Source organism: Colossoma macropomum, unplaced genomic scaffold (genome assembly GCF_904425465.1).
Source record: "Colossoma macropomum unplaced genomic scaffold, Colossoma_macropomum, whole genome shotgun sequence".
NCBI classification, from domain to species: Eukaryota; Metazoa; Chordata; class Actinopteri; order Characiformes; family Serrasalmidae; genus Colossoma; species Colossoma macropomum.
The window spans coordinates 23,633,281-23,658,402 of NW_023494804.1; the positions used below are offsets into that span (position 1 = coordinate 23,633,281).

The 25,122-nt window shown below is 38.3% G+C and overlaps 1 protein-coding gene across 1 annotated transcript in view; it reads left to right on the forward strand.

Annotated features, from left to right (window-relative positions):
• Positions 1 to 21,792, forward strand: part of musk (muscle, skeletal, receptor tyrosine kinase) — a 34,013-nt gene extending 12,221 nt beyond the window's left edge. Inside the window, exons 7-17 of the mRNA XM_036595655.1 lie at positions 2,305 to 2,464; positions 6,846 to 6,852; positions 8,796 to 9,059; positions 11,017 to 11,189; positions 12,199 to 12,222; positions 12,372 to 12,460; positions 15,206 to 15,365; positions 15,516 to 15,702; positions 16,318 to 16,512; positions 19,737 to 19,885; positions 21,110 to 21,792. Of these exons, the coding sequence (XP_036451548.1) occupies positions 2,305 to 2,464; positions 6,846 to 6,852; positions 8,796 to 9,059; positions 11,017 to 11,189; positions 12,199 to 12,222; positions 12,372 to 12,460; positions 15,206 to 15,365; positions 15,516 to 15,702; positions 16,318 to 16,512; positions 19,737 to 19,885; positions 21,110 to 21,792 (2,091 nt within the window). The remainder of the gene's footprint in view (positions 1 to 2,304; positions 2,465 to 6,845; positions 6,853 to 8,795; positions 9,060 to 11,016; positions 11,190 to 12,198; positions 12,223 to 12,371; positions 12,461 to 15,205; positions 15,366 to 15,515; positions 15,703 to 16,317; positions 16,513 to 19,736; positions 19,886 to 21,109) is intronic.
• The last annotated feature ends 3,330 nt before the right edge of the window (positions 21,793 to 25,122 follow it).

Below are 25,122 nucleotides of genomic sequence, written 5' to 3' on the forward strand. Positions count from 1 at the left end.
TGGCATTGACACACTTTATTTAGAAAGGCACAGGATATCCAATAAGCATTTCTTTGGAATTCAGTCTTTGTTTTCCTGTCCTATTCAGTTTTACTCTGTAACCTAAGGACAAAGCCTCTTTTCTGTGAAATACGTGCTTTTTTCCTGTTTCAAGGCTTGCCTGAAAAGCCATCGACTTTTAGAAGAGAAATGAGAAAGTGCTGACACTGATTTACAACAGCAGTATCTGACAGTTATGTTGTAAATGCCTTTTTAGTTCTTGATAAGGAGCTGTGCAGACGGGTTGCTGAAGACAGGCTATAGTGGGAGGTCATTTTAACCTCACTGTGCTCTGTTGGCTGCTCTGCTGGCTGGAGTCTACAGTTACCAAACATGACCTCCTCGCTCCCTTATTTACGACTGGCCCTCTCTCCATCTTCAGCTGCCTTGCTGTCCCAAAGTCAAACTGTACTGAGTTCCAAATCCACCAGGGAGGCTGTGCATAAGAGCAATTATTGGAGCCTTTTACTGTTTATTAATATTGTTAAAAGCCAGATCAGCGATTAGTTACAGGCAAACAAAGACTTTTGGATTATAACAACACAGCCACAAAATGTACAACATATACATTTCACATGGTGTCTTCTTGAGCTGCTTCAGTGTTGTTTTTGACTGTTTCTTGGTAGAACGTACTCTACCATGCAGAGGTTTGGAAACATCATTCAAAAGTTTGAAAATCCATCTTTTTAGTAATGTAAAACTAATTTAGGTGCAGGTAAATGCATAAAATGATTATAATATAATCATAATACTACTACTGTGCAACTTCATAGGCTTTGTAATTCTAATAACCAATAATATCGGCCGATTTCATGTTACATTAATAAACATACTGTAGTAGTGGGGTGGAGCTTCTTTGTGGTTTCTTTAAGTTACCTCTTGTCAAGTTATTAGCATCTCCCTCCATATTGTATTTTTATTTTTGTACATCATTTAAACACACTAGCTGTCATTTATTATGTGTGAAAATTTCACGATGAATGGACTAAAAGAAATGCTCTAAAACTGCTTGTAATGAAGTGTTTTTACATTATCTTTCATTAAATGTTAAGAATGTTTTTGCTAGCAAATTTCGGGATTACTATCGGCTCCATATAGCAATCAGATGAACTGAAGTTGAAGACTCCTCTTCTAGTTTGAAAGCTTTTCTTGTGTACGGAATGAACTTTGCTCTCTGAAGTGTCTCTGAAATACGCGCAGCATTATCAGACGAATGATTAAAATTACCCAGCGTGAGGGCGGCCCTGGCAGATCTTTCAGCTCATTAATTTCCTTTAGCCGGATGAAGTGCTTCTAAAAGCAGCTCTGTGAGGAGCCCATTTCAAATATAGATCCATGATTAAAGCTTGAGATTCTCATAACAAGCTCATAATGTTCTCCTGAAGTCAGCAGATTGTATTGAATAACTGGGTTCTTATGAAGACGGTGTAGTGGAAGGTTGGAGGTGCGATCATGAGTGAAATTTGATAGAATTGTTCTGTCGATATTTTCTCTGCATTTCAATTTCTAATAGAAATGAACACTGTTGCAGTGTACCATGTTTACAAGTGTATATCGCTAATATGTCAATGTATCAATATCAGTGTGGGCAGTGCAGTTAGTTTCAACCAAACAATCACACTCAATCACATTTTCAGCATACCTGTATCTACCACTGGTCGCTAAGTAACAGCGATGGTTGCCTTATAGGCATATAACAAAACAATGTATGTACTGCAGTGATTCATACTGCATCATGATGATTGTATTAGCTTGACACTAACATATTACTAACTTTTGTCTCAAATATTGTTCCTTTATCATGTTGAATGTCGTTATTAACTGAAAATGTAAACATTAACATTAATGTGAGGCAGATTTTCAACTACGTCTCCTTTTTGCTATGTAGAAAAGTGTATCAAATCAAGACTCCATGGTATCATATCAAATCCAAAACTGAGTTTTGTGAATTTTATTACACTCCTATTGCTGGTGCTACCTTTTTTTGCTGTAAGAAAATTGCCAGTATTAAAATTGCACATTTGAAGCAGTGATCGGGGTTTCTTTGCTTTACTTTTTTGTTTTTGTTTTTTACCTTGCAATAGTTGTATTAAAGCAGTACAAACACTGTTTGGAATTCATTCTTCATACTCATCCTTCGGTGAACTCTAAAAATAATTTATAGTATTTATTAAGCACTAAGTCTTGAGTTTTATTAAGTTCTAAAATTAATACTAAACAATAATTCTGCAGTTTAATGAGTCCAAAACTGCTTCTCTTCTGCAGATCATGGGGGCATCAGTAGAGGAGACTCTGGTTGGGGAGGTAATCCTATCAGTGCTGCGGGTGGTGGTCAATAAACCGGCCCTCTACACCTGCCAGGCCACCAACCACCACAGTGGAGGAGCCAACACTGTCAAAGCTACAGCCAAGATCACCATCTCAGGTGGGCCGACATAGACGGGACAGCTGTCGTAAGAAAACCTCGTATTTCCAAATTGGTAACTTTACAGGAGAAGGAAAACATACATTAAGTTTCTGTATGTTTATGTGCTAAGTTTTTATCCAGAGTCATTTAAGATCATTTCTATTGGCTTGTTCATCATGAAATGTTGACACAATGTAAAAGACAGCCAGTACTTTCAAATTACATAGAAAAATAAATAAATAAAAAAAATGTCAATAAAAAAAAATTCAAAATGGAGTTATGAGGTTTTCATATGACAATGACAAAATACATTAGCTTTCAAAAGAAATCACAGTTCTTGAAGTAGAAATCAATGTTTTCGATAATGCAAAACTAATTTTGTTGCAAGTTGCATGTGTAAAATGACTAATATGATGCTTGGCCTCCACACACGGCCATGTTCCAAATAATTTGCAGGAAGCTGAAAAAGCATTGAGACACGTAACATACACACTTAAAAAATATGGTTCTTCAAGAGTTCTTTAGTAAAGAAAATGGTTACCGTTTGTATGATTAAAGGGTTATTTTCAACATTAAAGCATTCTTCAAATATATGGAGAATGTGCTGTATATGGTTCTATACAGAACCTTTTTGAAAAGGGTTCAATATAGCACCAAAAAGGGTTTGTTTATTGACATAATTTAAAGCTCGTAATAATAGAAGAACCCTTTTCAAAAAGGTTCTATATAGAACCATCTACAGCACATTCTCCATCAATCTGAAGAATCATTTAATGATGCAAAGAACACTTTAATCAAGTAAAAGGTCCTTTGAGTGTTCATGGTTCTATACAGAACCATTTTATTTACTGAAGAACCCTTGGAGAACCATCTTTTTTAAGTGTGTAAGATCAAATGAATTTATAGTAATATACACAAAGAGAATATAAGCTCAAGGCTAATACCTTCTCCAACCAATATTATAAATACATTACAGTATATAACAGAATATTTACAGTACACATATTTTTGCAAAATATTACAAAAAATCCTGGAAACGTTCATTATTCAATTTTTTTTTAATATTTTTTGAGTCAAGTTACTAACAGTTTGTTACTGCATATCACAACAAATCACATGCATAATTAACATGACAAGTGACTTTAAATGTACATTTTCATGCATTTTTCTGTATTCGGTGCTTCACATTCTAAAACAATCACATTTTCAAAGCAACATGCTGCATCTAGGCTTGCCGAGACCTGTTCTATTTGAAGGCTGTATAAAGTTTATAATGTGGCCTTCGTGTTTATAATTTAGCCTTGTAATATTTGTGGTCTGTATTTTCTCACCCTCTGAATAAGCCTGGGCAGTTGAGGGCTTTACTCCACACTGCTACACTGTTTATAAGCACATGCTTGTCTCGCTGCTTCAGTTAATGGAATTGCTTTGAGGGTTTTTTTAAGGCTCATCAGCTGTTTGTTTATTTGCTGAGGGCTGTTATTTCAGTCATTCAGGCCTCCTTTGTTAGGAAAGCTGTTCTTTACCAACTAACCAAACACTCTGCAGAGCACACGCACAGTGTTATATAAAAGCACAGTGTTAAATCCAAAGTCTCTGAATGTCTCTGAATTCTGGTGATACTTTCAGAGACTTTGGATTTGATTGATTATTATTATTGTTATTTTGGCCCATTGAAATCTTCTCCCAGTGTTATTACGGTGTGTGCATGGCCATATTGGATCATGTGGAATTGGAGCCTATCACTGTATATAAGAAGCTCCATGCTGCCCTTATTTTTGGATGCACTGCGATAGTTTTACATTTTGTTACTGATTCCTGGCCCTAAAGCAGGTGGAAGTCTCGTGAAGATTATTGCATGTTATAGTGACCTCAATATCATCCAAACAACCAAACAAATGTGAGTAAAATGTTGATATTGCTTATGTTTTATACAGCTAAAACAACCTGTGGTCAAACTGACCCCAAAGATCACAGATATATACAAAATGTGTACAGGACATTGAAGACATATCACATTAATATTATGTTTACCTAATTGTCCCCATTAAATTAGGAAACGTCACTAAATATGAAGCAAAAACATGAAGTCAAATATTTATTTAGAGACATTGAATGGGGTCAAATTGACCCCATAGATAACAGGAGGGCTATACATTTTCAGGTTTCTTCGATCATATTTTTTACAGGTCAAAATAAATTCAGCAACAGCACCGTGGAATCATGTTATTTGACTAAGCCGTAGATTGAAATGTTGAAGTAGGTACATAACCTTTTCCTCTACATTAAAGGGTCACTTCAGAACTGAACGGTTAATCAGATCAATCCTATAGAGCTGAATGATTTGGGAAAAATATCAGTAACACTTGAACGCTGCTTCATAACACTGATATAATCATGCCATAAACATCTCATAGCAGATGTCATATGCTGTCAGCAGTTGTCATAATAGACTATGTTCAGGAATAGAACGATCTCGTGTTACAGTTACTGGTAATTGTCATGACAGACGTCGTAATGTTTGACGTGAAACAGAAAGAGGCATCTCTACTGTTTCTCCACTGTTTCTGTAATTCACACAGGGTGTTGGGAGAAGGCCAGAATCTGCAGATCTAAAATCACATGTTGGAACATAAACAGACAGACATTCTGTGAGGTATGCAGGTGCATAAATCGAATTAAGAGCTGTAAGAACCAATAAAAAGACTTTGAAATCTATCCTAAAAGATACAGCCAGGCAGTGCATATATTTTAAAAAAGGGATGATGTGAGCTTTCGTTTTGTTTGGGTTATCATTCGTGCTGGTGCTTTCTGTACAAGTTGTCGAAGATGCCTTGTTTTCTCAGAAAGTTCAGTAAAAAGTGCTTTGCAATAGTCAAACCTGCTTCTAACAAATGCATGTACTTTAGCAATACTTGGGTTATAGAATGACACAGAACAACACAAATGGAAAGAGATTTTCCATTGGTGGAGAGAGATCCAAAAAAAGACTTTTTTTGGACAGCAAATATCTGGTTTCCCAGATATTTTCTGGTTTGAGATGTTAATGATGTGACCCAGAACTTGGGTGTTTCTCATTGGTCTAACTCTGGGCTGCCCAATCCTGCTCCTGGAGATACTACCACCCTGGAGGGTTCATATCCAACACGCCTGGGGCAGGATTCCTGAAAGCTTTCTTAAGAAAATACTTAAGACAAACAAAGATTCTTAAGACAAACACTAAGGAGTTCATAAGAATGTTCTTAAATGCAATTCTCAAAAAAAATTAAGGAGTTCAAATATTCTCTTAAAATAATCTTTATTATTTTCTTTAAACAAATCTTCATTGTTTTCTTATGTAGGCTACATTGCATTTTACAACATACCATAAACAATGCGAGATACATTCTGAATTTGTATTAACTGTTTGCCCAGAGGAGCAAAACTAAGGAAAAACATCAAACCAAACATTTAAAGAATGTAGAAACAAGAACTAGAAGAGGTGGTGAAAGAAACAGCAAACAGGAAAAAAATACCTCACTGGAAAATATGATAATTGGGGGTTGACGGATGAAGATGGGCAGGAGGAATAGAGATAGAGTCCGAGATAAATTTAGACGCTGACCCTGTCAGCTCTTACTGTGTTAACATTGAGGAAACATTTAAGAACATGATATTTTCAAGAATCCCACTGTTAAGTCTTCTTGAAGAATAACGATTTCTTGTAACTTTTTTCTTAGGAATGAAGTCAAGAAAAGCACACATTTTCACACACATTCTTTCTTAAGACACTTTTGTGAATCCAGCCCCTGGTTCTTGTATTCAGGTGCATCTGAAGGCCTTCATCACCTGGATCAGGTGTTTTCGGTTAGGATTAGAGCTAAATTCTGCAAGGCGGAATGCTCTCGGATGCTCTTGGTCTAACTCGTTCCCCACTTAAAACTTAAGACAGCATTATTGATAATATAGGCTGTAATGCAAATTCCATCTCTTGTGATTTAAACATTGCGCTCTTATAATATACCCTCTTCATATAAACATGATTCATTCAGCCCCACAGCCACAGTAGTGCTTTGCTAATCCAAAACCTCTTAATGATATATGCGCCAGGAAAGCAGATAAAATAATGTTTTTGAGCAGAATATGTTGCCCTACCACTGTTTACATAAAATATAGTGGGTCCTACCAACACCCCCTTTAACTGTGCCCATTCAGACGCGCTAAAGTTCACACCTGCTCTTTCCTCCAGGCCACACACAAACACACACATTGTAGGCCAAGCACAACATCAGAAGCATGGCCTGCTTTGCAGAGTGGATGCATTATTCTTTGTCATGGCTGAGGAAAAACTGCTTAACTTTTTCTTTCTTCTTGGGCCATTTCCTGCCGCTGGCTTCTGGATCCTGCTTTTTTCCCATAGAATGGAGGTAAGAACATCATACAATACCAACACTATTAACAGCAGTGTTAAACTCATTGATGTGCTTTATTTGAGCTACTCCTCAACTTGATAAATTTAACTTTGTGTTCATTCATCACTGGAGATTTTGCTATGTAATTTCCTTCCATATATTTTTTCTGTACTAAATCCCAGCAATAAATATGAATTCATATCTATTGCTTCCTGTGTTTCTGTTGAATCCTTTGGTAATCCCATCCAAAGGCGTTAAGCACAGTACTCAGTCTTGGATTCGGCCTAAATTATGATGCAGAATCTTGATAAAAAAGAACAGATAAATTCCATAAATTGGAGAAAAAATGCTTCATTGTCATGAAGTCTGGCAGCTGGAGAATGACAGCTAACTTGCCACTGGAAAAAGGAACAATGTGGAGTGGATAAGAGTTGATGAATGTAAACATATACATAAGCGTCCTGTGATGCACTGCTGCTGCACATTAAGCCAGCCATGCCATCTGGTCTGAGTTACATATGAACTCAAGTAAACTCTCCTTAAGATTTGCTTCAGATTTGACATCTGCTCATGATTAGAGGGAAGTTAAATAGAATAAAAGAGTCATGTGCTTTGTGCTTTGTTCTTGTCCAGTGTGTATACATACCTTACATTGGACCTGAGGAGGACTGAAATAGTGAATAGAATGCATTACCCCAGTATAAACCCTTACTCAACATTCTTTTTAGCAATAACATATGGTTCAGTATTTGTTTTCAGTTTGTTTGGTAATGCATTGTAAGCGAATCATGTGGACAGCCCATCAAAAGTTTGGGTACACCCAGCTTTTTAGAATGGTTTTAATAGAAATGAAAGCATGCTGTCGTGGCTGTTTTGCAGTAATTTAGACCTAGAAATAGATGTGACGATATCTGTGATGGAGAGTGGGAACACCAAAAGCTGCACATTATATCCAATTGTAGTGATCTCAGCGCTCATCGTCACTTTCACGTGTTTAAAGCACCTTTAAACCAAAAGAGTTTCAATCTTTGCTTTTAAGAGTAGTTTGGGGAAAAAAGGTCAAATCATAACTTTAGCAAAAGCTGCTCTTCAAACTGAGGAGAACACTTTTATCAACATGAGTGGTGAACCTAAATATACCCACAATATTAAGTGTTTTCAGCAACTTTTTTGTTAACAAAACCTTTGCAGCATTGTTTTTCTTGCTTATTTGAAAAGCAACAGTGAGAAAAATCACATTTTAAAAGTGCTACATACATACTTTACATACTTTTACATAATGTAACAATTAAAGGGTTCTTCCTGCAGTATTTACATTATATAGAGGTTCTCTGAGGATCTTCACACTCACAGATCCTGTTTACAAAATGGTTCACCAAGGAACAATCCTTTGAAGGGTTCTTTAAGGAACCAAAAAAAATTTGGCTATTTTATGGCATTGTACAAAAAATCCTTTTTGGCATTTATTTTTAAGAGTATATGTCAAAACTTTAGTCTAATATCTCAGAAATAAATACATTTTCCATTTTTCAATGTATTGCAAATATCAAGAAAGCCAATATTCAAGAAAGTCAATATTTCAAGACACTAAGTCAGTATTTAGAGAAAAGTAGTCATGATTTTGAGGTATTGAGACAATATTTTGAGGAAATAAATAATTTTTGAAGGTGAACAGAAACAGAGAAGGCCAAAAAAAAGGCCACAGGCAGTTTTTTAATCCTCTATGTGAAATGGGCTTCCATAAACAGCCACTCTATTACATGTGTATAAACATTTCATGATGTGTGGATCAACAGAAATGAGATTTATAGTGACCTTTGTAAAAGAAATAAAGTACAGCCCATTCAGATGTGTTAAAAATCACACCTGCTCTCATATATTAAATACTGCAGGTCTGCCAAGTACAAGCTGTTTTTCCCACTGTGCTGTACTTTGACATGTCCTGTTGATTTGTGCAGGCTGTATAAAGGCAGTGCTGGATACTGCAGTACGTACCGGGGTGAAGTGTGTCGTGGCGTGTTGAGACGCGATGCACTCATCTTCTTTAACTATTCCCTGCCGGAGCCTGAGGAGGGGCAGGAGCTGCTGGCCCAGGGCAGCTGGGCGGAGTTGGATGGGGCCAGTGCTCTGTGCAGGCCGGCTGCGCGCTCTCTGCTCTGCCACAACACCTTCCAGGACTGCAGCCCTTCCGGCCTGGGACCCTCACCCAAACCCATCTGCAGGTAAAGCCAACCAATAGCCAGTCCTCAGGGACTCCTGGCCAGTCCACAGAACTTTTCTGTTACAGTTCTCATTAAAAAAATGTTTTATTTTAACAAGAAACTAACATTGAAACATAACAGTGAAATCAAACTGTCAAATTGTCCCAAAATTTTGATGGGCAGCGTAGACCATGTTTACTCCCACAGACATAGATTACCTGGCTCAGATTTTTTGGAGCTAGAACAAAATGAACAATGTCCTTCTCATTAGGGATAATGCTACTCTCTGCTTCCGTCATGAACCAACAAGCTAGTTAGCTAGCTTTGTGTCCCAGAGGGAGTTACTTGTCATAAAGTTAGATATAACAGAGCCCACCTGTTTGGAGGAAAAATATGATTGTTCAATTTTACTGTCATTTGAAATTTGTCTCTCATAGAATTACTATTGCCTGGCCCTCTGTAAACTTATAGCTGGACCACCGATCACCAACATTCTTTCCAGCAACAGCAGAGGCAGAGAAATTCTGATAGGTAGACAACGGGGCTCGTTTAATTTAACCCTTCACATTCTAATACAAATTGAATAGGCAAGTTTGAAGGATTTGTTTGCTTAGATTTGCATTTGTTTCAATGGTCAATTGTCAAAATATGATCATGTATACATATATATATATATATATATATATATTATATTTATAATATATATTAGTACAGTTTATTTTTAAAATATGATTTTTTTAATATCTTAGGCCCTCTCTGAGGGCGTAGAGGGCCATGATGGTTCCCCTCTGCAATCAACATATCAGAATAGTATTCTACTTTACATTCTGGTGCACTTAGTGGTTATGTACTAGCACTTCATGACTTTATACTCACCGGGAAGAATAAAAAATAGCTATATAAGGCTGTTCGTACAGTAGTAAAGAAAAAAAACCCTTCTGACGTTGTTTGAACTCAAATAGAAGTAGTCGCCTTCTATGAGACCCATGATTGATTTCACTGAATGTGATGATTAATTATTTGTTAGTATTATATTGGTAGCATTGGTAGAGGCGACATTGTATAACAGTGCATACTGCCACCTAATGTCAATCTTTGGCAATGCTTCTGCATGCATGTTACAACGATGTGTGTCAGGGACACTTCAGATCAGTCAATCACTCAGTCAGTCAGTGACTCAGTAAGAGACAGCGACTCCCATAGCTCACTGAGTGGCCCAGCAAACACAGATCTTGAATTCGAGTTTTAAGGGGCCCATATCACAGAAAACTGCTTTCTTTTTTTATAATGAAAAACTTTGAAATAGTATGTAAACATGGTTAAAGTTTCAAAACCCACCATTCACAACCCAGTCTATGGGTGGACACAAAGCTTCAAAAACAGCCCATTTTGAATTCACTGTTTTAGTGAGGTCACAAAAACCAACACATTTACTTATACCAGCTTATTCAGCTTACAGCAGTTTAGCCCCTCTCTTTTATGTTGAAGTTATGAGGAATGATTCAGTGCCGGACTGCTTTTTTAATGACGGACAATTCAGAGAAGTCAATTGGAACAGAGCCCATGTACATATATCAGCACAATAACAAAAACAGGCTGTTTAATTGGGATAAATATAGGCTGGAAATTTGCCATGTAAAAATATATTATGGCTGTTTTGGGTGCATAAAGCCACACACACAAAAACGGACTTCAAGGAAAAACAATACAATAGGAAAAAATGTAGGATATGGGCCATGTAAATGCATTTAAAGACATAGTATAAATCTGACTTATAAGTAGGATCATTTTCAGTTGTCATATAATATATGACTTAGTTATTTCAGTCTCAAAGGGAGACAAGCTAACAAATCATTAACCAAAATACTCTCATACTGCTTCATGTCCACGTTTGGGACTTAATAGTTGTGGAACTGTAAACTTTTCCCCTCATACTGTGCCTGTACGGTACTGAATGTTGGTTCTGACCTCCTCACAGGGAGCACTGTGTGGCGGTGAAGGAGCTGTACTGTTATAAGGAGTGGCGCTCTATGGAGGAGAGGAGTCACAGGGGAGTCGTTTCTCCAGGCCTGAGCATCATTCTGCCGGACTGTGGAACACTGCCCAGCCTGCAGGCTGATCCAGCCTCATGTACCTCTGTGGCTTTTGTGGGTAAGAACTGCTGCAGAAAACTTTGATTTGAACTGCACTAATTCTTATTGTAGATGGATTATTCTATATGGATTATTTTTCACAGTGTATTGTTTATAGGTCAAAAAAGTAGTGTTACCAAATAATCTGGTCTGGCTCTTGAATGTCCATTTCCACAGCACTTATCTAGGGATCAAAAGGCTTTCTTTTCTATGTGCATATATATATTTATAAATATATAAATATATAATCGCTGCTGTCGGAACAAAACCTTATGTCTTATGTTGTTTTTCAGTTTTTGACATAATTTCAAAATGCCTGTTGTCCTTTACATTGTGTGTTAATTTCATGATGAATGGACCAAAAGAAATGGCCCAAAATGACTTGGAAAAAACTCTGGTTCCATTGACTTACATTAAAAGTAAGGTATGTTTTTTTCATCTCCTGTAATGTTAACATTTTGGAGATACAAGATTTTGTTCCAACAACAGCAATATATATATTTGCTTTGTTTACATCTCTATATTTACTTTCTTTTTTATATCTTTATAATTGACTGATTATATTTTATTAATGTGATTAAAGGGGACATTTCTCTGTTATCAATTATATGATAATAAATAATAAGCTCAGGGTTAGGTCGCATGACTGATGAGATGTTGGTATTAAAGCAGTCCTCCAGCAGTTTTTAATTTAATCTCTGTGTGTAGAATTGGTAGGATGTGTTTGATTACCATGGGCAATAATTCTAACATGTTTTCTCAGTGTCCTCAGTAAAAGAACAGAACATTCACTGACATCAAACATATGAATAATAGATGCCATTGGGCAGTTGCTGAAGCACAGTACAGGAAAATGTGTTGAAATTGTTGTCTCTGGTAATTTACTGCACAATACAAATGTGGCAGATACAGATTAGGTTGTAAAATGCTGGAGTAAAATAGAAAATAACTAGAAAATAACAATAATAAAAATAATACATTTTAAATTTACATATGTTTTTAAAATGAATTTTCTCTTTGCTGTACAGAACTCAAGAAAGACCAAATCACAAGTAAGTGACATTATACGCTTGCCATCATTTTCTCTTACATTATTAGTTAATAGATTTGCCTGAATACAAATAAAAATGAGCTAAAAGAGGCAGGGAAATGCAGATTTAATTTTCCACCATAACTTACAGATCAGTGTTTACTCCTACAGCAACATGCTACAATGACAGAGGAAGGTTTTACCAAGGAACACACAATGTCACCGCGTCTGGTATTCCCTGTCAGCGCTGGGACCAGCAGGTAAATATTTATCTGTTTTTACTTTAATTAGTCCCAGTGGGGAGCTGGGATAAAAATACAGCCGTCATCAGAAGCGTCCTGGCTTATTCACAGTCATTAGTGATGGTCTTTGAATAAAGAGATCCAAGGGATCTTATGATGTGGGCTTGCGGGAAAAGGAGAGGTAGAGGAGCAAAGACTTACCTGTGTGAACATACGCACAAAACCCCAATACCCAAATGCACATGCTCATACAACCATACACAAGCAAGCTTTTTCGTCTTTGTAAATAACTCTTCTGGCTAGTTTTGCAGTTTCTGTCATTTGCTTCAAACAACGCGTGAACTCAAACAAGCTGCCATATGGTGCATGATATCCAGATGATATGAATAATGTAAAGGGACCAAACACTTTCACAACAAAGAGAAGAGATGTCAGAAGCCAGACACACAAAACTAGTTTGTAACATACAGTCGTAACTCGCCGTAGTTTAATTATTTTGAAAACATCGATAAAAATAAATCCCCAGGGCTGAATTAATCTGTCTGAGTGCCCACATATCTATTTCTCATTACTAATACCAATATTATTTAAAAAAAAAAAATGTTGTCCTTTTAAACTCAAGGAATGTGAACCAAAACAATAAAATGTTATGTGGCACAAGAAAAAGAAAAACCTCAATGGCTGTCAGTGTGTTGCAGTAATGAGATAAAATTGAAAAATACCATATTTTGTAAAATATATATGTTTTAATAATTAGCTTTATAATACTTAGTTCAACAATAGTTAACAAAAAATGGAAAGATAAGAAAAAACATCCCACACATCTGTATATACAGATCATCCTTCATTCTTACTGTGTTATGGCAATTTGGTCAATTAAATTGAGAAATGTTGCTAAATATCAATTAAACATTAATTAAATAATTAGGATTTTTGTTTACTTTTACAAGCATAGTTTATATATCCAAAAAGAAGAAAACAGTAAGTCCTAGTCATTTAATTTAATCAAATCAAATCCGCACGGCACTCTGCTGAGTGGAGGCTTTTGGATATATAATGTACACTATATGGACAAAAGTATTGGGACAACTACACATTACACCTACAGGAGCTTTTATGGCATCCCATTCTATAGGCATTAATATGGAGTGGGTCCCCCTTTGCACCTATAACAGTTTCCACTCTTCTGGGAAGCTTTCTACAAGATTTTAGAGTCTGTGTGTGGAAATGTTTGCCCATTCATCCAGAAGAGAATTTGTGAGTTTAAGACACTGATGTTGGACGAGAGGGCCTGGCTCACAATCTTTGTTCTAGTTCATCTCAAAGGTGTTTGATGGGGTTGAGGTCAGGGCTCTGTGTGGGCCAGTCAAGTTCTTCCACACCAAACTCACCCAGCCCTGCCTTTATGGACCTTGCTTTGTACACTGGGATTCAGTCATGCTGGAACAGAAAAGGGTCTTCCCCAAACTGTTCCCACAAAGTTAGAAGTGTATAATTGTCCAAAATGTCTTGTTATGCTGATGCATTAAGATTTCCCTTCACTGGAACTAAGGGGTCGAGGCCGACCCCTGAAAAACAGCCCCATAGCATTATCCCTCCTCCACCAAACTTTACAGCTGGCACAGTGCAGTCAGGCAGGTAACATTCATTAAGACTCATCTAGCAGACTGCCAGATAAAGAAGTGGGATTCATCACTTCACAGTATATGTTTCCATTGCTCCAGAGTCCAGTAGCGGTGTGCTTTACACCACTCTATCTAACGATTGGCATTGTGCTTGGTGATGTAAGGCTTGTATGCAGCTGCTCAGCCATGGAAACCCATGCCATGAAGCTCCCGGAGCACAGTTTTTGTTCTGATGTTAAAGCCAGAGGAGGTTTGGACCTCTGCAGTTATTGAGTCAGCAAAGCGTGAGACTTTTATGCACTATGAGCCTCAGCACTCGACAAAACGCTCTGTAACTTTATGTCTGACACTTTGTTGTTTTGAGTTGCTGTGGTTCCTAAACAGTTCCACTTTTCAGTAATACCACTCGCAGTTGATCGTGGAACATCTAGAAGGGAAGAAATTTCATGAACTGACTTGCTGCAATGGTGGCCTTATTATGGTACCAATTCGAATTCAGTCAACTCAGCAGCATTGCCAGCATTGCAAAGATGGCGGCCGATTGAACAGATTTTCCCATGTGGACTTTGTCGGAGCTAAACTGCTGCAGGCTCAACTGGCGTTGACATATAAATGTGTTCATGGTTGTGATGTTTTAACAATGCCAAATTCAAAATGAGCTGGTTTTACATATCGCTGCTGTCGGAACAAAACAAGCAATTTTGAGCCATTTCTTTTGGCCCATTCACCATGAAATTTATACACAATGTAAATGCCAAAAGGCATTTTCAAATTATGCCAAAAACTGAACAACGAAACAAAAACAAAAAAAACAACAAAAATATGAGATACAAGGTTTTGTTCCGACAGCAGCAATATGCAGATATGGGGAGAGGACAGTATGTTTTGAAAGTGTTTTGTTTAAAAAAAGGGTTGATGAAGGGTTTCTGAGCTTATGCACAGCTACCCTCATATTTAGGCACTGCCTTTAGCTACATTAGCATGTCCCAGTTTTCTGAAGCATTGTAGTCTTTACGTCACAAGCACTAAATAACACTGATTTTATCTTTCGAGGATCTTGTCTTTGGCACATGATAGACATGAATCCGAGCCCTTTTTGGCACAACTTCATCGTAGCGATTCTCACTCTTCCTCTCAGGATCCTCATCCTCACAGGCTGCCTGTGGACATCATCCCTGAGCTGAGCAATGCTGAGAATTACTGCCGCAATCCCGGGGGAGAGAGTGACAGGCCATGGTGCTACTCCAGCAGCCCCAGAGTACGCTGGGAATACTGCCTGGTGCCCAAATGTGGAGAAGGTACCGTTACCTTTCAGCACGGCAGTAGGTGCTGGCTTGACTAGTTACAGTGTACCCACTACTTCTGAATGGACTACTGATATAATCCTAGTACTATAATTTGTAATAAACCAATATCAGTTATTTTCAAAACCATTTTTCCTTTCTCAGCAGTGACAAGCGTGAGAGCAGCGTCTGCTCCTAAATCGGCCCCTCCAAACCCGGTTTCTCCCGTCTCCACTGCCTACTACATGAGCGTCATCATATTCATCATCGCAGGCTTTGCAGGTGTAGCCTTCCTCACCATACTCATCCTCATGTGTCACAAGAGGAAGAAAATGTGGAAGCGTCGGAAAAGGTGGGTAAATGTTTTTTTTTTGTTGGGGGGGGGGCAGACAAAAGTCATGCTTTGTGTAGAATATTATGACTATATGACTATTACTGATGATTTATTGATGAGGAAATATTCATCTGTATGGAATAAGGTAAAAATCAAGAATATGCAATATACCAATGTCAGACAGGCCTTAGCTTGCATATACTCCGTAAAACTAATATGTTATGGTCTTAACCCTTGTGTGGTGTTCATGTTTTTGTTACTCAGTGGTCTGGTGGGCCCACCGCTTCATTGTTTTTTCATCAATACAGCCACAACAATTAATGTAAAAGTACCAAATGTTTAAAATATCACAAGTGGCCAGCGTAGGGTTCTCCATTAGCAGCTGTAGCCAGTCAGCAGCCTGTCCATGTTGTACACCCTCACAAACACACACACACACACATACAATTTATTTCAAAATCAGTGCCGTTTGGATAGATGCATTACAATTCATCAATGCATTTTTACAACCCTAATGAATAATAATAATAATAATAATAATAATAATAATTGCAGCTCATAAGTATCACTTCTCAAGTCAGTATGCAGGGTTTCTTTTCCTCTTTAAGCTTGTAATGTGTGCTTTGGCCTCAGCAGGGCCATGGAGACCCCTACCCTCACTGCCCTACCTTCTGAACTACTACTGGACAGACTGCACCCCAACCCCATGTACCAGCGCCTGCCCCTCCTGCTCAACTCTAAGCTGCTGACGCTGGAGTACCCACGCAACAACATCGAATACGTGAGGGATATCGGAGAGGGGGCCTTCGGCAGGGTGTTTCAGGCAAGGTGAGACGGAGTGCCATGTCATGTCTACACAGCACTTCTGTCCCTAAAAAGTGACCAGTCATGCTCTGGCCAGATTAACAGAAGGTTAATGTGAGAGCTAATCTCATGTTTCTGCTTTGTGAATACCTGCAATAGAAGGGGCTGGGGGCTGGGTCTCCATTTCTAACTTTTATCTGTTTGTCTTGAAACCAAAAAAATGGCGAAAACACAGCAAAAATGTAAAGGATAGATTCTCATCAAATTCTAATCATAACAAAATTTTAAATTCATATAAAATATAACACTCTAATCAAGGGCAGTGTTTATAAGGTTATACGACGACAACATCAGCCATTAATGATAACTGATATCAACCTATATAGACATTTTTACGGGCTTTTCCCAACAAGCATCAGTTGTCTTAACATGTGCTTAGATTAAATGACATCAACATGGACAAAAGCAGCTTTTACCGAAATCTGGCATTGTTACCATTAGCTGTTATAAATAATTAAGTATGTTTCATGTGTCAGTTGTTATGAAAGGCTTAAGTAGGAATTGTGTACCCTTATAAATGCTGCCCTTCAGATATACTTAAATGTAGGAATAGGTTTAGGAGTCTTGATAAATCACAATACTTGGGCAAATGAGCAAAAAAAGCAAAGCAGATGGCCCAAATATGCTATTTGGTTTAACTCCAAAAACAGCATAGTGAAGATTTAATTTTATTCTTTGATGCTAAACTTTTTATTTTTGCGCATTTTCATCAATAAGCTGGGGCTTTGGCTAAGCCTGCATGAAAAATACGCTCTTGTAGCAACTGTGAGTCGTCCTGTGTGGAAATGACACATATACACATGCATGCAGCGCATCAACTGCTGTTCGCATAATCCATGGCCATGTAATCTGACTGCAATAGGAAAGCATCCAGGCGGTACATGGAGACTCCTGGGAACAGCAGCAGTGTGGGGTGTCTAACTCACACGGACTGAGCCTGAAATAGGAGAGAGATGAGGCTATAGCGGGCATCATACGGGTTTCAATGTGAAACTTCCCCAGCAGACGCTACTGTGTCAGCAGGCGCAGCTCTGGGCACTATTTATAGAGGCCTCGCCAGTGTTTACCTTCTCCAGGAACATTCAGGAGTCTCCAGCACAGGAAGTGCACTTTTAATGCCATGCTAAGTCCGCTCCTGAACGCCTGCCATAATGGTGTTTGTAGGAATTGACCTTTCGTCCTCATCTGAGACCAATGTTTTGATCTCCTTTTATGATGGGATCGGGCCCCTACCAGCAGAAAATGCTGGATTGGAGATTGAAGGGCAAAAAAAGAACAAATCCAGCCCGATTCTATAACAAATCTAGCCTGAAAAATTACAGAACTGCTCATAGCACAACATTACGTAAAGTGAATTGAGAACAAGTCACATGAAAACAACAGCAGCCATATGTAACCTAAAGATAACACAAGAACACCTTTAGCATTGTACTAGAATTAGAAGGCCTTTACTTTAAATAGTCTAAATTTGCAAACATTTTCACTGAAAGTTATATTTTTCTTAAAATTATGGGATAAAAAGTCATAATGTAATTATTCATTCTTAACTTTTTTAAAGATTAGTAGTTTTTTAAAGAAAAATATTGAAGCAATATCGCTATCAATCAATACAGCAATATCTCTACCCCTGGGCTATGCTATCCCTACCCCTGGGTAAGTTTGAGGAGTGCTGCCTGTCGAATCATGGGACAAAAGAGTAACACAGCATGTCTGTTTACCATTACAGCCCAGAATGTGTATGCTAGCAGCCCACCAGCGCAGGTCTGCGTGCACTCTAAGATAAACCCTCTAGCCACAGGATCGTAAAGCACTGTTGTGGCCAAGAACGCTGGCCTGCATTGTTTCAGCACATCAATTCAACCACTTCGTGATAAGGAGGCTGAACCAAACAGCTCCTCGCATGACTACTCTACTCACATTTGTGGTACTACAAAGTTCTAGGAGAGCTAAAAACCTAGGAAAGTTGTGATTGCTACACTGCTGATACAAGCCAAAAAAATTTTAGCAAACCACCAAAAGCAGACCAAAAAACAACGGCTGCTATTTGAGCCTTTAAATGCTACTTGGAAGTAGTTTGGTGAAAAGCTAAAAAGGGAAAAGTCGCATAAATTAGCAACAAGCATGCTACAGATGCTAATCTATACAAGATTACTTAATAGCTCAATGCTGTTTGAGGGAAAGTGTGTGATGATTTAGGTATGCTGTGAATGATACTAATGGGTAGGTTACAGCCTTTGCTTGGAGCGTACCTAAATTCTCAAGGCCCTATGTTCCAAGGGCTCTGTTTTGCCATAGCGTGTTTATATGCCACCTCATGCTTCAATATGATACATTAAGGAAACCTATAAAAGGCTTTCTAAGGTCCTGGTTAAGGTCTTGGGGATACAGAATATATCAAGGATGTAAAATACATTAACTTTTCAAATAAATCCTTTGTCTAGTTTAGCCAAGGTGCATTACCCTTCTTTTTGTTGTAGTTGTGTAGCACTTACCTTGCTTACTAGCAAGTTAGCAGAGCAAAGTAATAAAAGTGATGGACGATAGATGGAGCAGATTACTACATTAAGCCCAGTTTGAAATTAGCAAATCAAGTGTCTTCAGTGTTGCATCAGATCACAGTGACATCTGGGCAAGTTCTGCTCCTGAAGAACTTGAGGAAACATGATGGAGGCAACTTTGGGTTGAAACACAGGGTCATGGAAACATAAAAGTTGTTTCCTAGAACAACTGATTGAGGGAACATAGGGCCCTGGGAATAGAGGGATATTTCCAAAATTACAAAGAGGGAACACAGGACCTGGGGAACATTGGGTCTGGAAACATAGGCCTGTTTTCTAGAGCAGTGTTTCCCAACTCAATCCTTAGGACCCCCAGACGGTCCACATTTTTGCTCCAACCTAATTTACAACACAATGGGATGAAGGAAAAATATGGACTATCTGGAGGGCCCCGAGGACCAGGTTAGGAAACATTGTCCTAGACATTGCATTAAGAATATAAAGGGCGCTGGGAACGTAAGGATGATCGCCTGTTTCCTGTTAGCTATATTAGCCTTGTAGCTGGAGTGCAAAACTAAAGGAGTAAATTTCATGTTCACCAAACATGTCTTGGTTGATTAACTACATTTAGGATAAGAGGGAAAATTCTGTAAAGTCTCTCCTTATCTGAAATGTGGTGATTGTGTGCAGAGCTCCTGGCTTACTACCACATGAGCCCTTCACTATGGTAGCAGTGAAGATGCTGAAGGAGGAGGCCTCAGCTGATATGCAGAATGACTTCCAGAGAGAAGCTGCTCTCATGGCAGAGTTTGATCACCCCAACATTGTCCGGCTCCTGGGTATGTGCCACTGCGGTGTAACACATTTGATAAAGTCGCAAGAATGGAAATAGATTCTCTGTATACTTGTTAACTTGTCATAATGAAATACTTAAAATTAACTTTTATGCATCATCTCAGACGTGATTTTCAGCTTTTTTAAGCGCATGGCGGCCTTAGAGGCATTTCTCAAAATGGTCTCCTGTGTCCTTCTCTCAAGGGTGTGACAACAGAAAAAACTAAAATAGATCTACATGTTCATTTCAGGGTTGACCCCAACGCCTGCTGAGGACAGCAGCAAGATCTATAGCATGCTGGAATAATGCTTCATGCCTCATAGCATTAGCATTAGCCTAAGAGTCACAGAGGGTATTTTTGGTGAGGGGATTAATTCTGGAAATGTAGCTGAGCTGCTTCTGATTGTATGTTTTCTAGGGGTACATCATGAAGCACTGATCTCACAGTGCTTATTCAACTGCACTGATTTGGAAAGTTAGAACTGATTGTAGCTGATTAGACCTGTGATAATATTAAATAAAATATGGAGTAATTTTTAGCCAAATAATAAAATCCTTGGGTTATTTACACAAAAATGTTAAAAAATGCTATATTTCATGGTACATTTCTTTATGCAGAGCTTGCCTTTTAAGTATATGTAAAAGCAACAGGTATTGGTCAAAGACTACAGTATCTAAACACATAATTTTTTAAATGTAAGCACAGTGATATTACAGTACAGATCTGAGCTACTATGCAACAATAATGTACTAGTCTTTACTTTTTAATATTTATTTAGAGTAATAAACAAACATGTTAGCTAGGAACTTTCCACCAGACTGCAATCATAGCATTTTTTCCCTAGGTTAACAAGCTATGCTAATGCCAGGATTTAAAAAAAAATAAAGAAATATAAAAAATCCAAAACAATTTAAACAGTTTAATTTCTTGAGTCTGGTTCTGGTTAGCACTTGAAAATGCACCGCAACAGACCTTAAGCATAGTGATGAAATGAGCGATGGTCCCTTTTTTCAAAGAGCAAATTGATGGAAAATGTCCAGAAATAGTTAATAAGACATTTAATTAACATAAAAATATTTGCTACTACATTATAAATAATATTAACATATTCTCGAAGCTTGTCTGTAGAGTTGCTTATGGGTTCGCAGCACCAGTTGTTTCATTTATGATCAAGCTGAATAATTGAGAGATCATACATTAACAACACCTGTGTTGGTTTTCCTACAGGGGTCTGTGCTGTGGGGAAGCCCATGTGCCTGATGTTTGAGTACATGGCCCATGGGGATTTGAACGAGTATCTGCGGAGGTGTTCCCCAGCCCAGCAGCGCAGCCTGAGCCAAGGAACCCTGACAGGCCAAAGTGTAGTCTCCGAATCAGAACTATCACCCCTCAGCTGCCTGGAGCAGCTCTCCATCTCCAAGCAGGTGGCCGCAGGCATGGCCTACCTGTCCGAGCGGAAATTTGTGCACCGCGACTTGGCCACGCGGAACTGTCTGGTGGGCGAGGACTTAGTGGTGAAGATCGCCGATTTCGGCCTGTCACGAAACATCTACGCTGCCGATTACTACAAGGCCAGCGAAAATGATGCCATCCCAATTCGATGGATGCCCCCGGAGTCCATCTTCTACAACCGCTACACCAGCGAGTCGGACGTGTGGGCCTACGGAGTAGTTCTGTGGGAGATTTTCTCACACGGCATGCAACCTTATTACGGCATGGCCCACGAGGAGGTCATCTACTACGTTAGGGATGGCCATGTGCTGGCCTGCCCCGAGAACTGTCCGCTGGAACTCTACAACCTGATGCGCCTGTGCTGGAGCCGCCACCCCAGTGACCGGCCCAGCTTCGCCAGCATCCACCGCATCCTGGAGAGGATGCACTGCCAGATGCTCCACTCCAGCATGGCCTGAGCCACTCCAAGTCTGAAGAACTGTGAGTAGCAGTGGAGAACCTTGTGAAAATCCAGAACAATCATGGAGGAGCTCTGAAGAATCTTTAGACTTTGACCCTTTTGAGGTCAACAGCCTGGGGCACTGCTGATGGAGGTCAAAGAATACATAGGCAAACTACCTAAAGTAGAAAAAACTAGAAAAAAGTCAGTGCTAGCTTCAGCTTTTTAATGCTAGCCGTTCATCTTAAAGGAATAGTTTAGCAAGAGGTACATTGCATAAAAACAATAGTAACAGTCTGAGTTTTGTCCATACTTTTGCTCACTTTTGTAGATTACAGTGTGTCATACAGTGTTAGAAACCACATATGCAAGTCTACTAATTACTAAGGTATACGCTTTCTTGTTAGCTACATTAGCCTTGCAGCTTCACCACAAAAGTAAAGAAACCAAACATAAGCTGACACAGTCAGTTGATTGACTTCAAAAGGATAAGAAAACGGTGTACATTTAGATTTTTTGCTCAACCTCTCCATTAATTCAAGTTAGGTGGTTCTCCACATGGACCCTGAAGAACCACGAGAAGCAGCGATGAACCTTAAATCATGGAGGAGCTCTAAGGAATCTTCAGACTTTGACCCATCTGAAGGTAACTGCTTTGCGTACTGAAGTCCTGGTCAAGTCAGAATGTGGGGATCCAGTTATATGAGACTGAAGCAGACCATCGATGGGAGACAACCAAAGTGCAGCTGTACTAGACGTAGGTCAAAAGTACGCCATTGACATTTCCAAAGAAAATGATGGATGCAAGCACAGCATCAGGAGCATCAGACATTCTCTTCAACTCATCATGGTTAAAGGACATGCTCATGGTGGCTCATAAGTAAGCGAACGCAGCCCAGATTGATGAACATTTTTACATTTTTCTAAGAACTGTTGTTTTTGGAGTGCATATTTGACATCATTATTGAGGTCCTGCATATTTATCGATTAACAGGAAAGGTCAAGTGGAGCACACAGAATGCTTGATGCTGCATCTCGCTGTCACTGCAGTATTGTTTGAATAGAGTAGCATATTCCAAGTTGGCACAGCATCACTTTACTAATGTTTGTGTTTGATCTTTTTTCCTGACTAATAGACAACTTATGTCTACTTGTTATTATTATTTTTTACTTAAAATAATAGCTAACAACATATATATATATATATATATATATATATATATATATATATATATATATATATACATTCAACTGAATAAAAAATGCAATCTTATTGTGCATAGTACAGTAATTTAGATATAAGTATAATTTTCCAAAGTACATACATATATTTTTCATTGATTCATTCATTGATTTCATCCATTTATCACATGTAAAATTCTTGTGCATCTCTATAATAAACATGTTTGTATTGCATAAACACATAGCAGGGGTGAAAAAGCACAGAGGAACTGGTCGTACTGGTCATTACAAATTACCATAGGTGTGAGTGGCACAAACTGTGAATTCGGTTGGATGTTTTAATTTAAAAAATATATAAAATTTGTGGAAACTCACAGAAAAATCCCCTGGCTCGGCATGTGCAATACAAAAACGTACTAACCTTTCATCACAGTTTACAGTATTAACACATTAACATATTGTTTTATACATGTTTAAAGCCAACCAAACTATATTCTCAATGTTATTTTAAAATTACTGCACTGTGTAGGTGGTTGTACTTCTACAATATGTACACTAAAGTAATTGAAAAATAAAAACTCCACATTATGATGATTGCTGTATGTATCATTTTCATATAGGCCTATTTGCAGTTGGGACTCGAGTCATGAACCCCTGCTATACATTTCTGAGAGCTGTGATAATCACCATGTCACCTTAGGGGCTCATTACGAAGGTCTAATCGTTTAAGTAAAAAAATGTAAAGCCATTATAAGAGATTTCAGGACAAAATGGCCACATTGTGAGCACTATGTACGATTTCCTACTTCAGTTTCTATGTAGTGCTTTAAATGAGCAGCTGATCCAAAGATTCAGTGATTAAACATAAATGGGTTCTTAATATCTGTGTTGGTTAAGCAAAAGATTTAATACATCTGCTTTAAGTAGAATCAGTAAGGTTTAAACAAGAATAGCATCACAAATTCCACACCTGTGTATACTACCATGAATATTTATGTGAAATAAAGCCACTGTACACATGCATTCCATTTCTTATTTCATGGGATCCATGCTCTCAGGGTACAAACTGTCACTCTATGGCTTGTCTTCATCTTCAATATTTTTAGTTAGGGAACATAATTGCACCATAATTTTTAGTTATATATATATATATATATATTAGGGGTGGGAATCTCTAGGCACCTCGTGATTCGATTCGATTACGATTCAGAGGGCTGCGATGCGATTATAAAACGATTATTGATGCATCTCGATGCATCTTTTTTTTCTATATAGCATTTATATTTTCTCACTGTGTGAGCTCAAGTTTCAAGTTCAAGTTTCAAGTTTATTTGTCATTTGCACAACATATCAGGACATTTATGCATTGAAATGCTTGTGGTGAGGCTCAGCTAATCACTCTACAGAAGGTAAATAAGTAAAAATAAAAATACAAGAAAAACCAACTGAAATATATTAAATATACACAAAATATACACAAAATATACACAGAATATACAGACAATATACATTTTAAAGTGACTAAGTGACTCGGTGTTATTGTTATTTAAAGTGACTTGTTACTTTTAAAGCAAAGTATTTGTAATGATCCATAATGAATTTACTTCCAATATCTCTTATTAATAAATCAAATGGAAGTGATGCGGCAAGTAAACTAGACGGCTCTCATTCACTGCTCTTGTTTGGAGCACGAGAAGCTGCTGCTACTCATCTGCAATAAAATGCGCAGTTACGGTGAAATAAGATCCAGTGGTGATGCATGTCCACGCAGCACGTTACAGCTATTCTACCCGTTTTCTTTAGTGATTTTAGAACTTCGGTTTTGGTCTCGTTGTAGAGACGGGGGGATCGCTGTGTCAGTAAAGTATCTTTGAGAAGGGACGTGTGAAACATAGCACGAAAGCCCTGTTTCGCAATGACTGAGAATTTCCGTGCAGACTGCAGGTCACATAGCAGCGATGCGTTATTCACATTTATAAGCAGCGCAGTTGGTTTCCTGGTACGTTAGATCTGCAACGAGAGACTGTCACACACTAAAAAGTGGCGAAGCTGAAGTCAGCTTCTCTTTCGAATTCTCCCGTTCCACCTTAAATGGTGCCGCGTTTTCATTCGGCGCCTCAGTTAGAATTTAAGGTGGAACGGGTAAATTCGAACAAGAAGCTGGAGA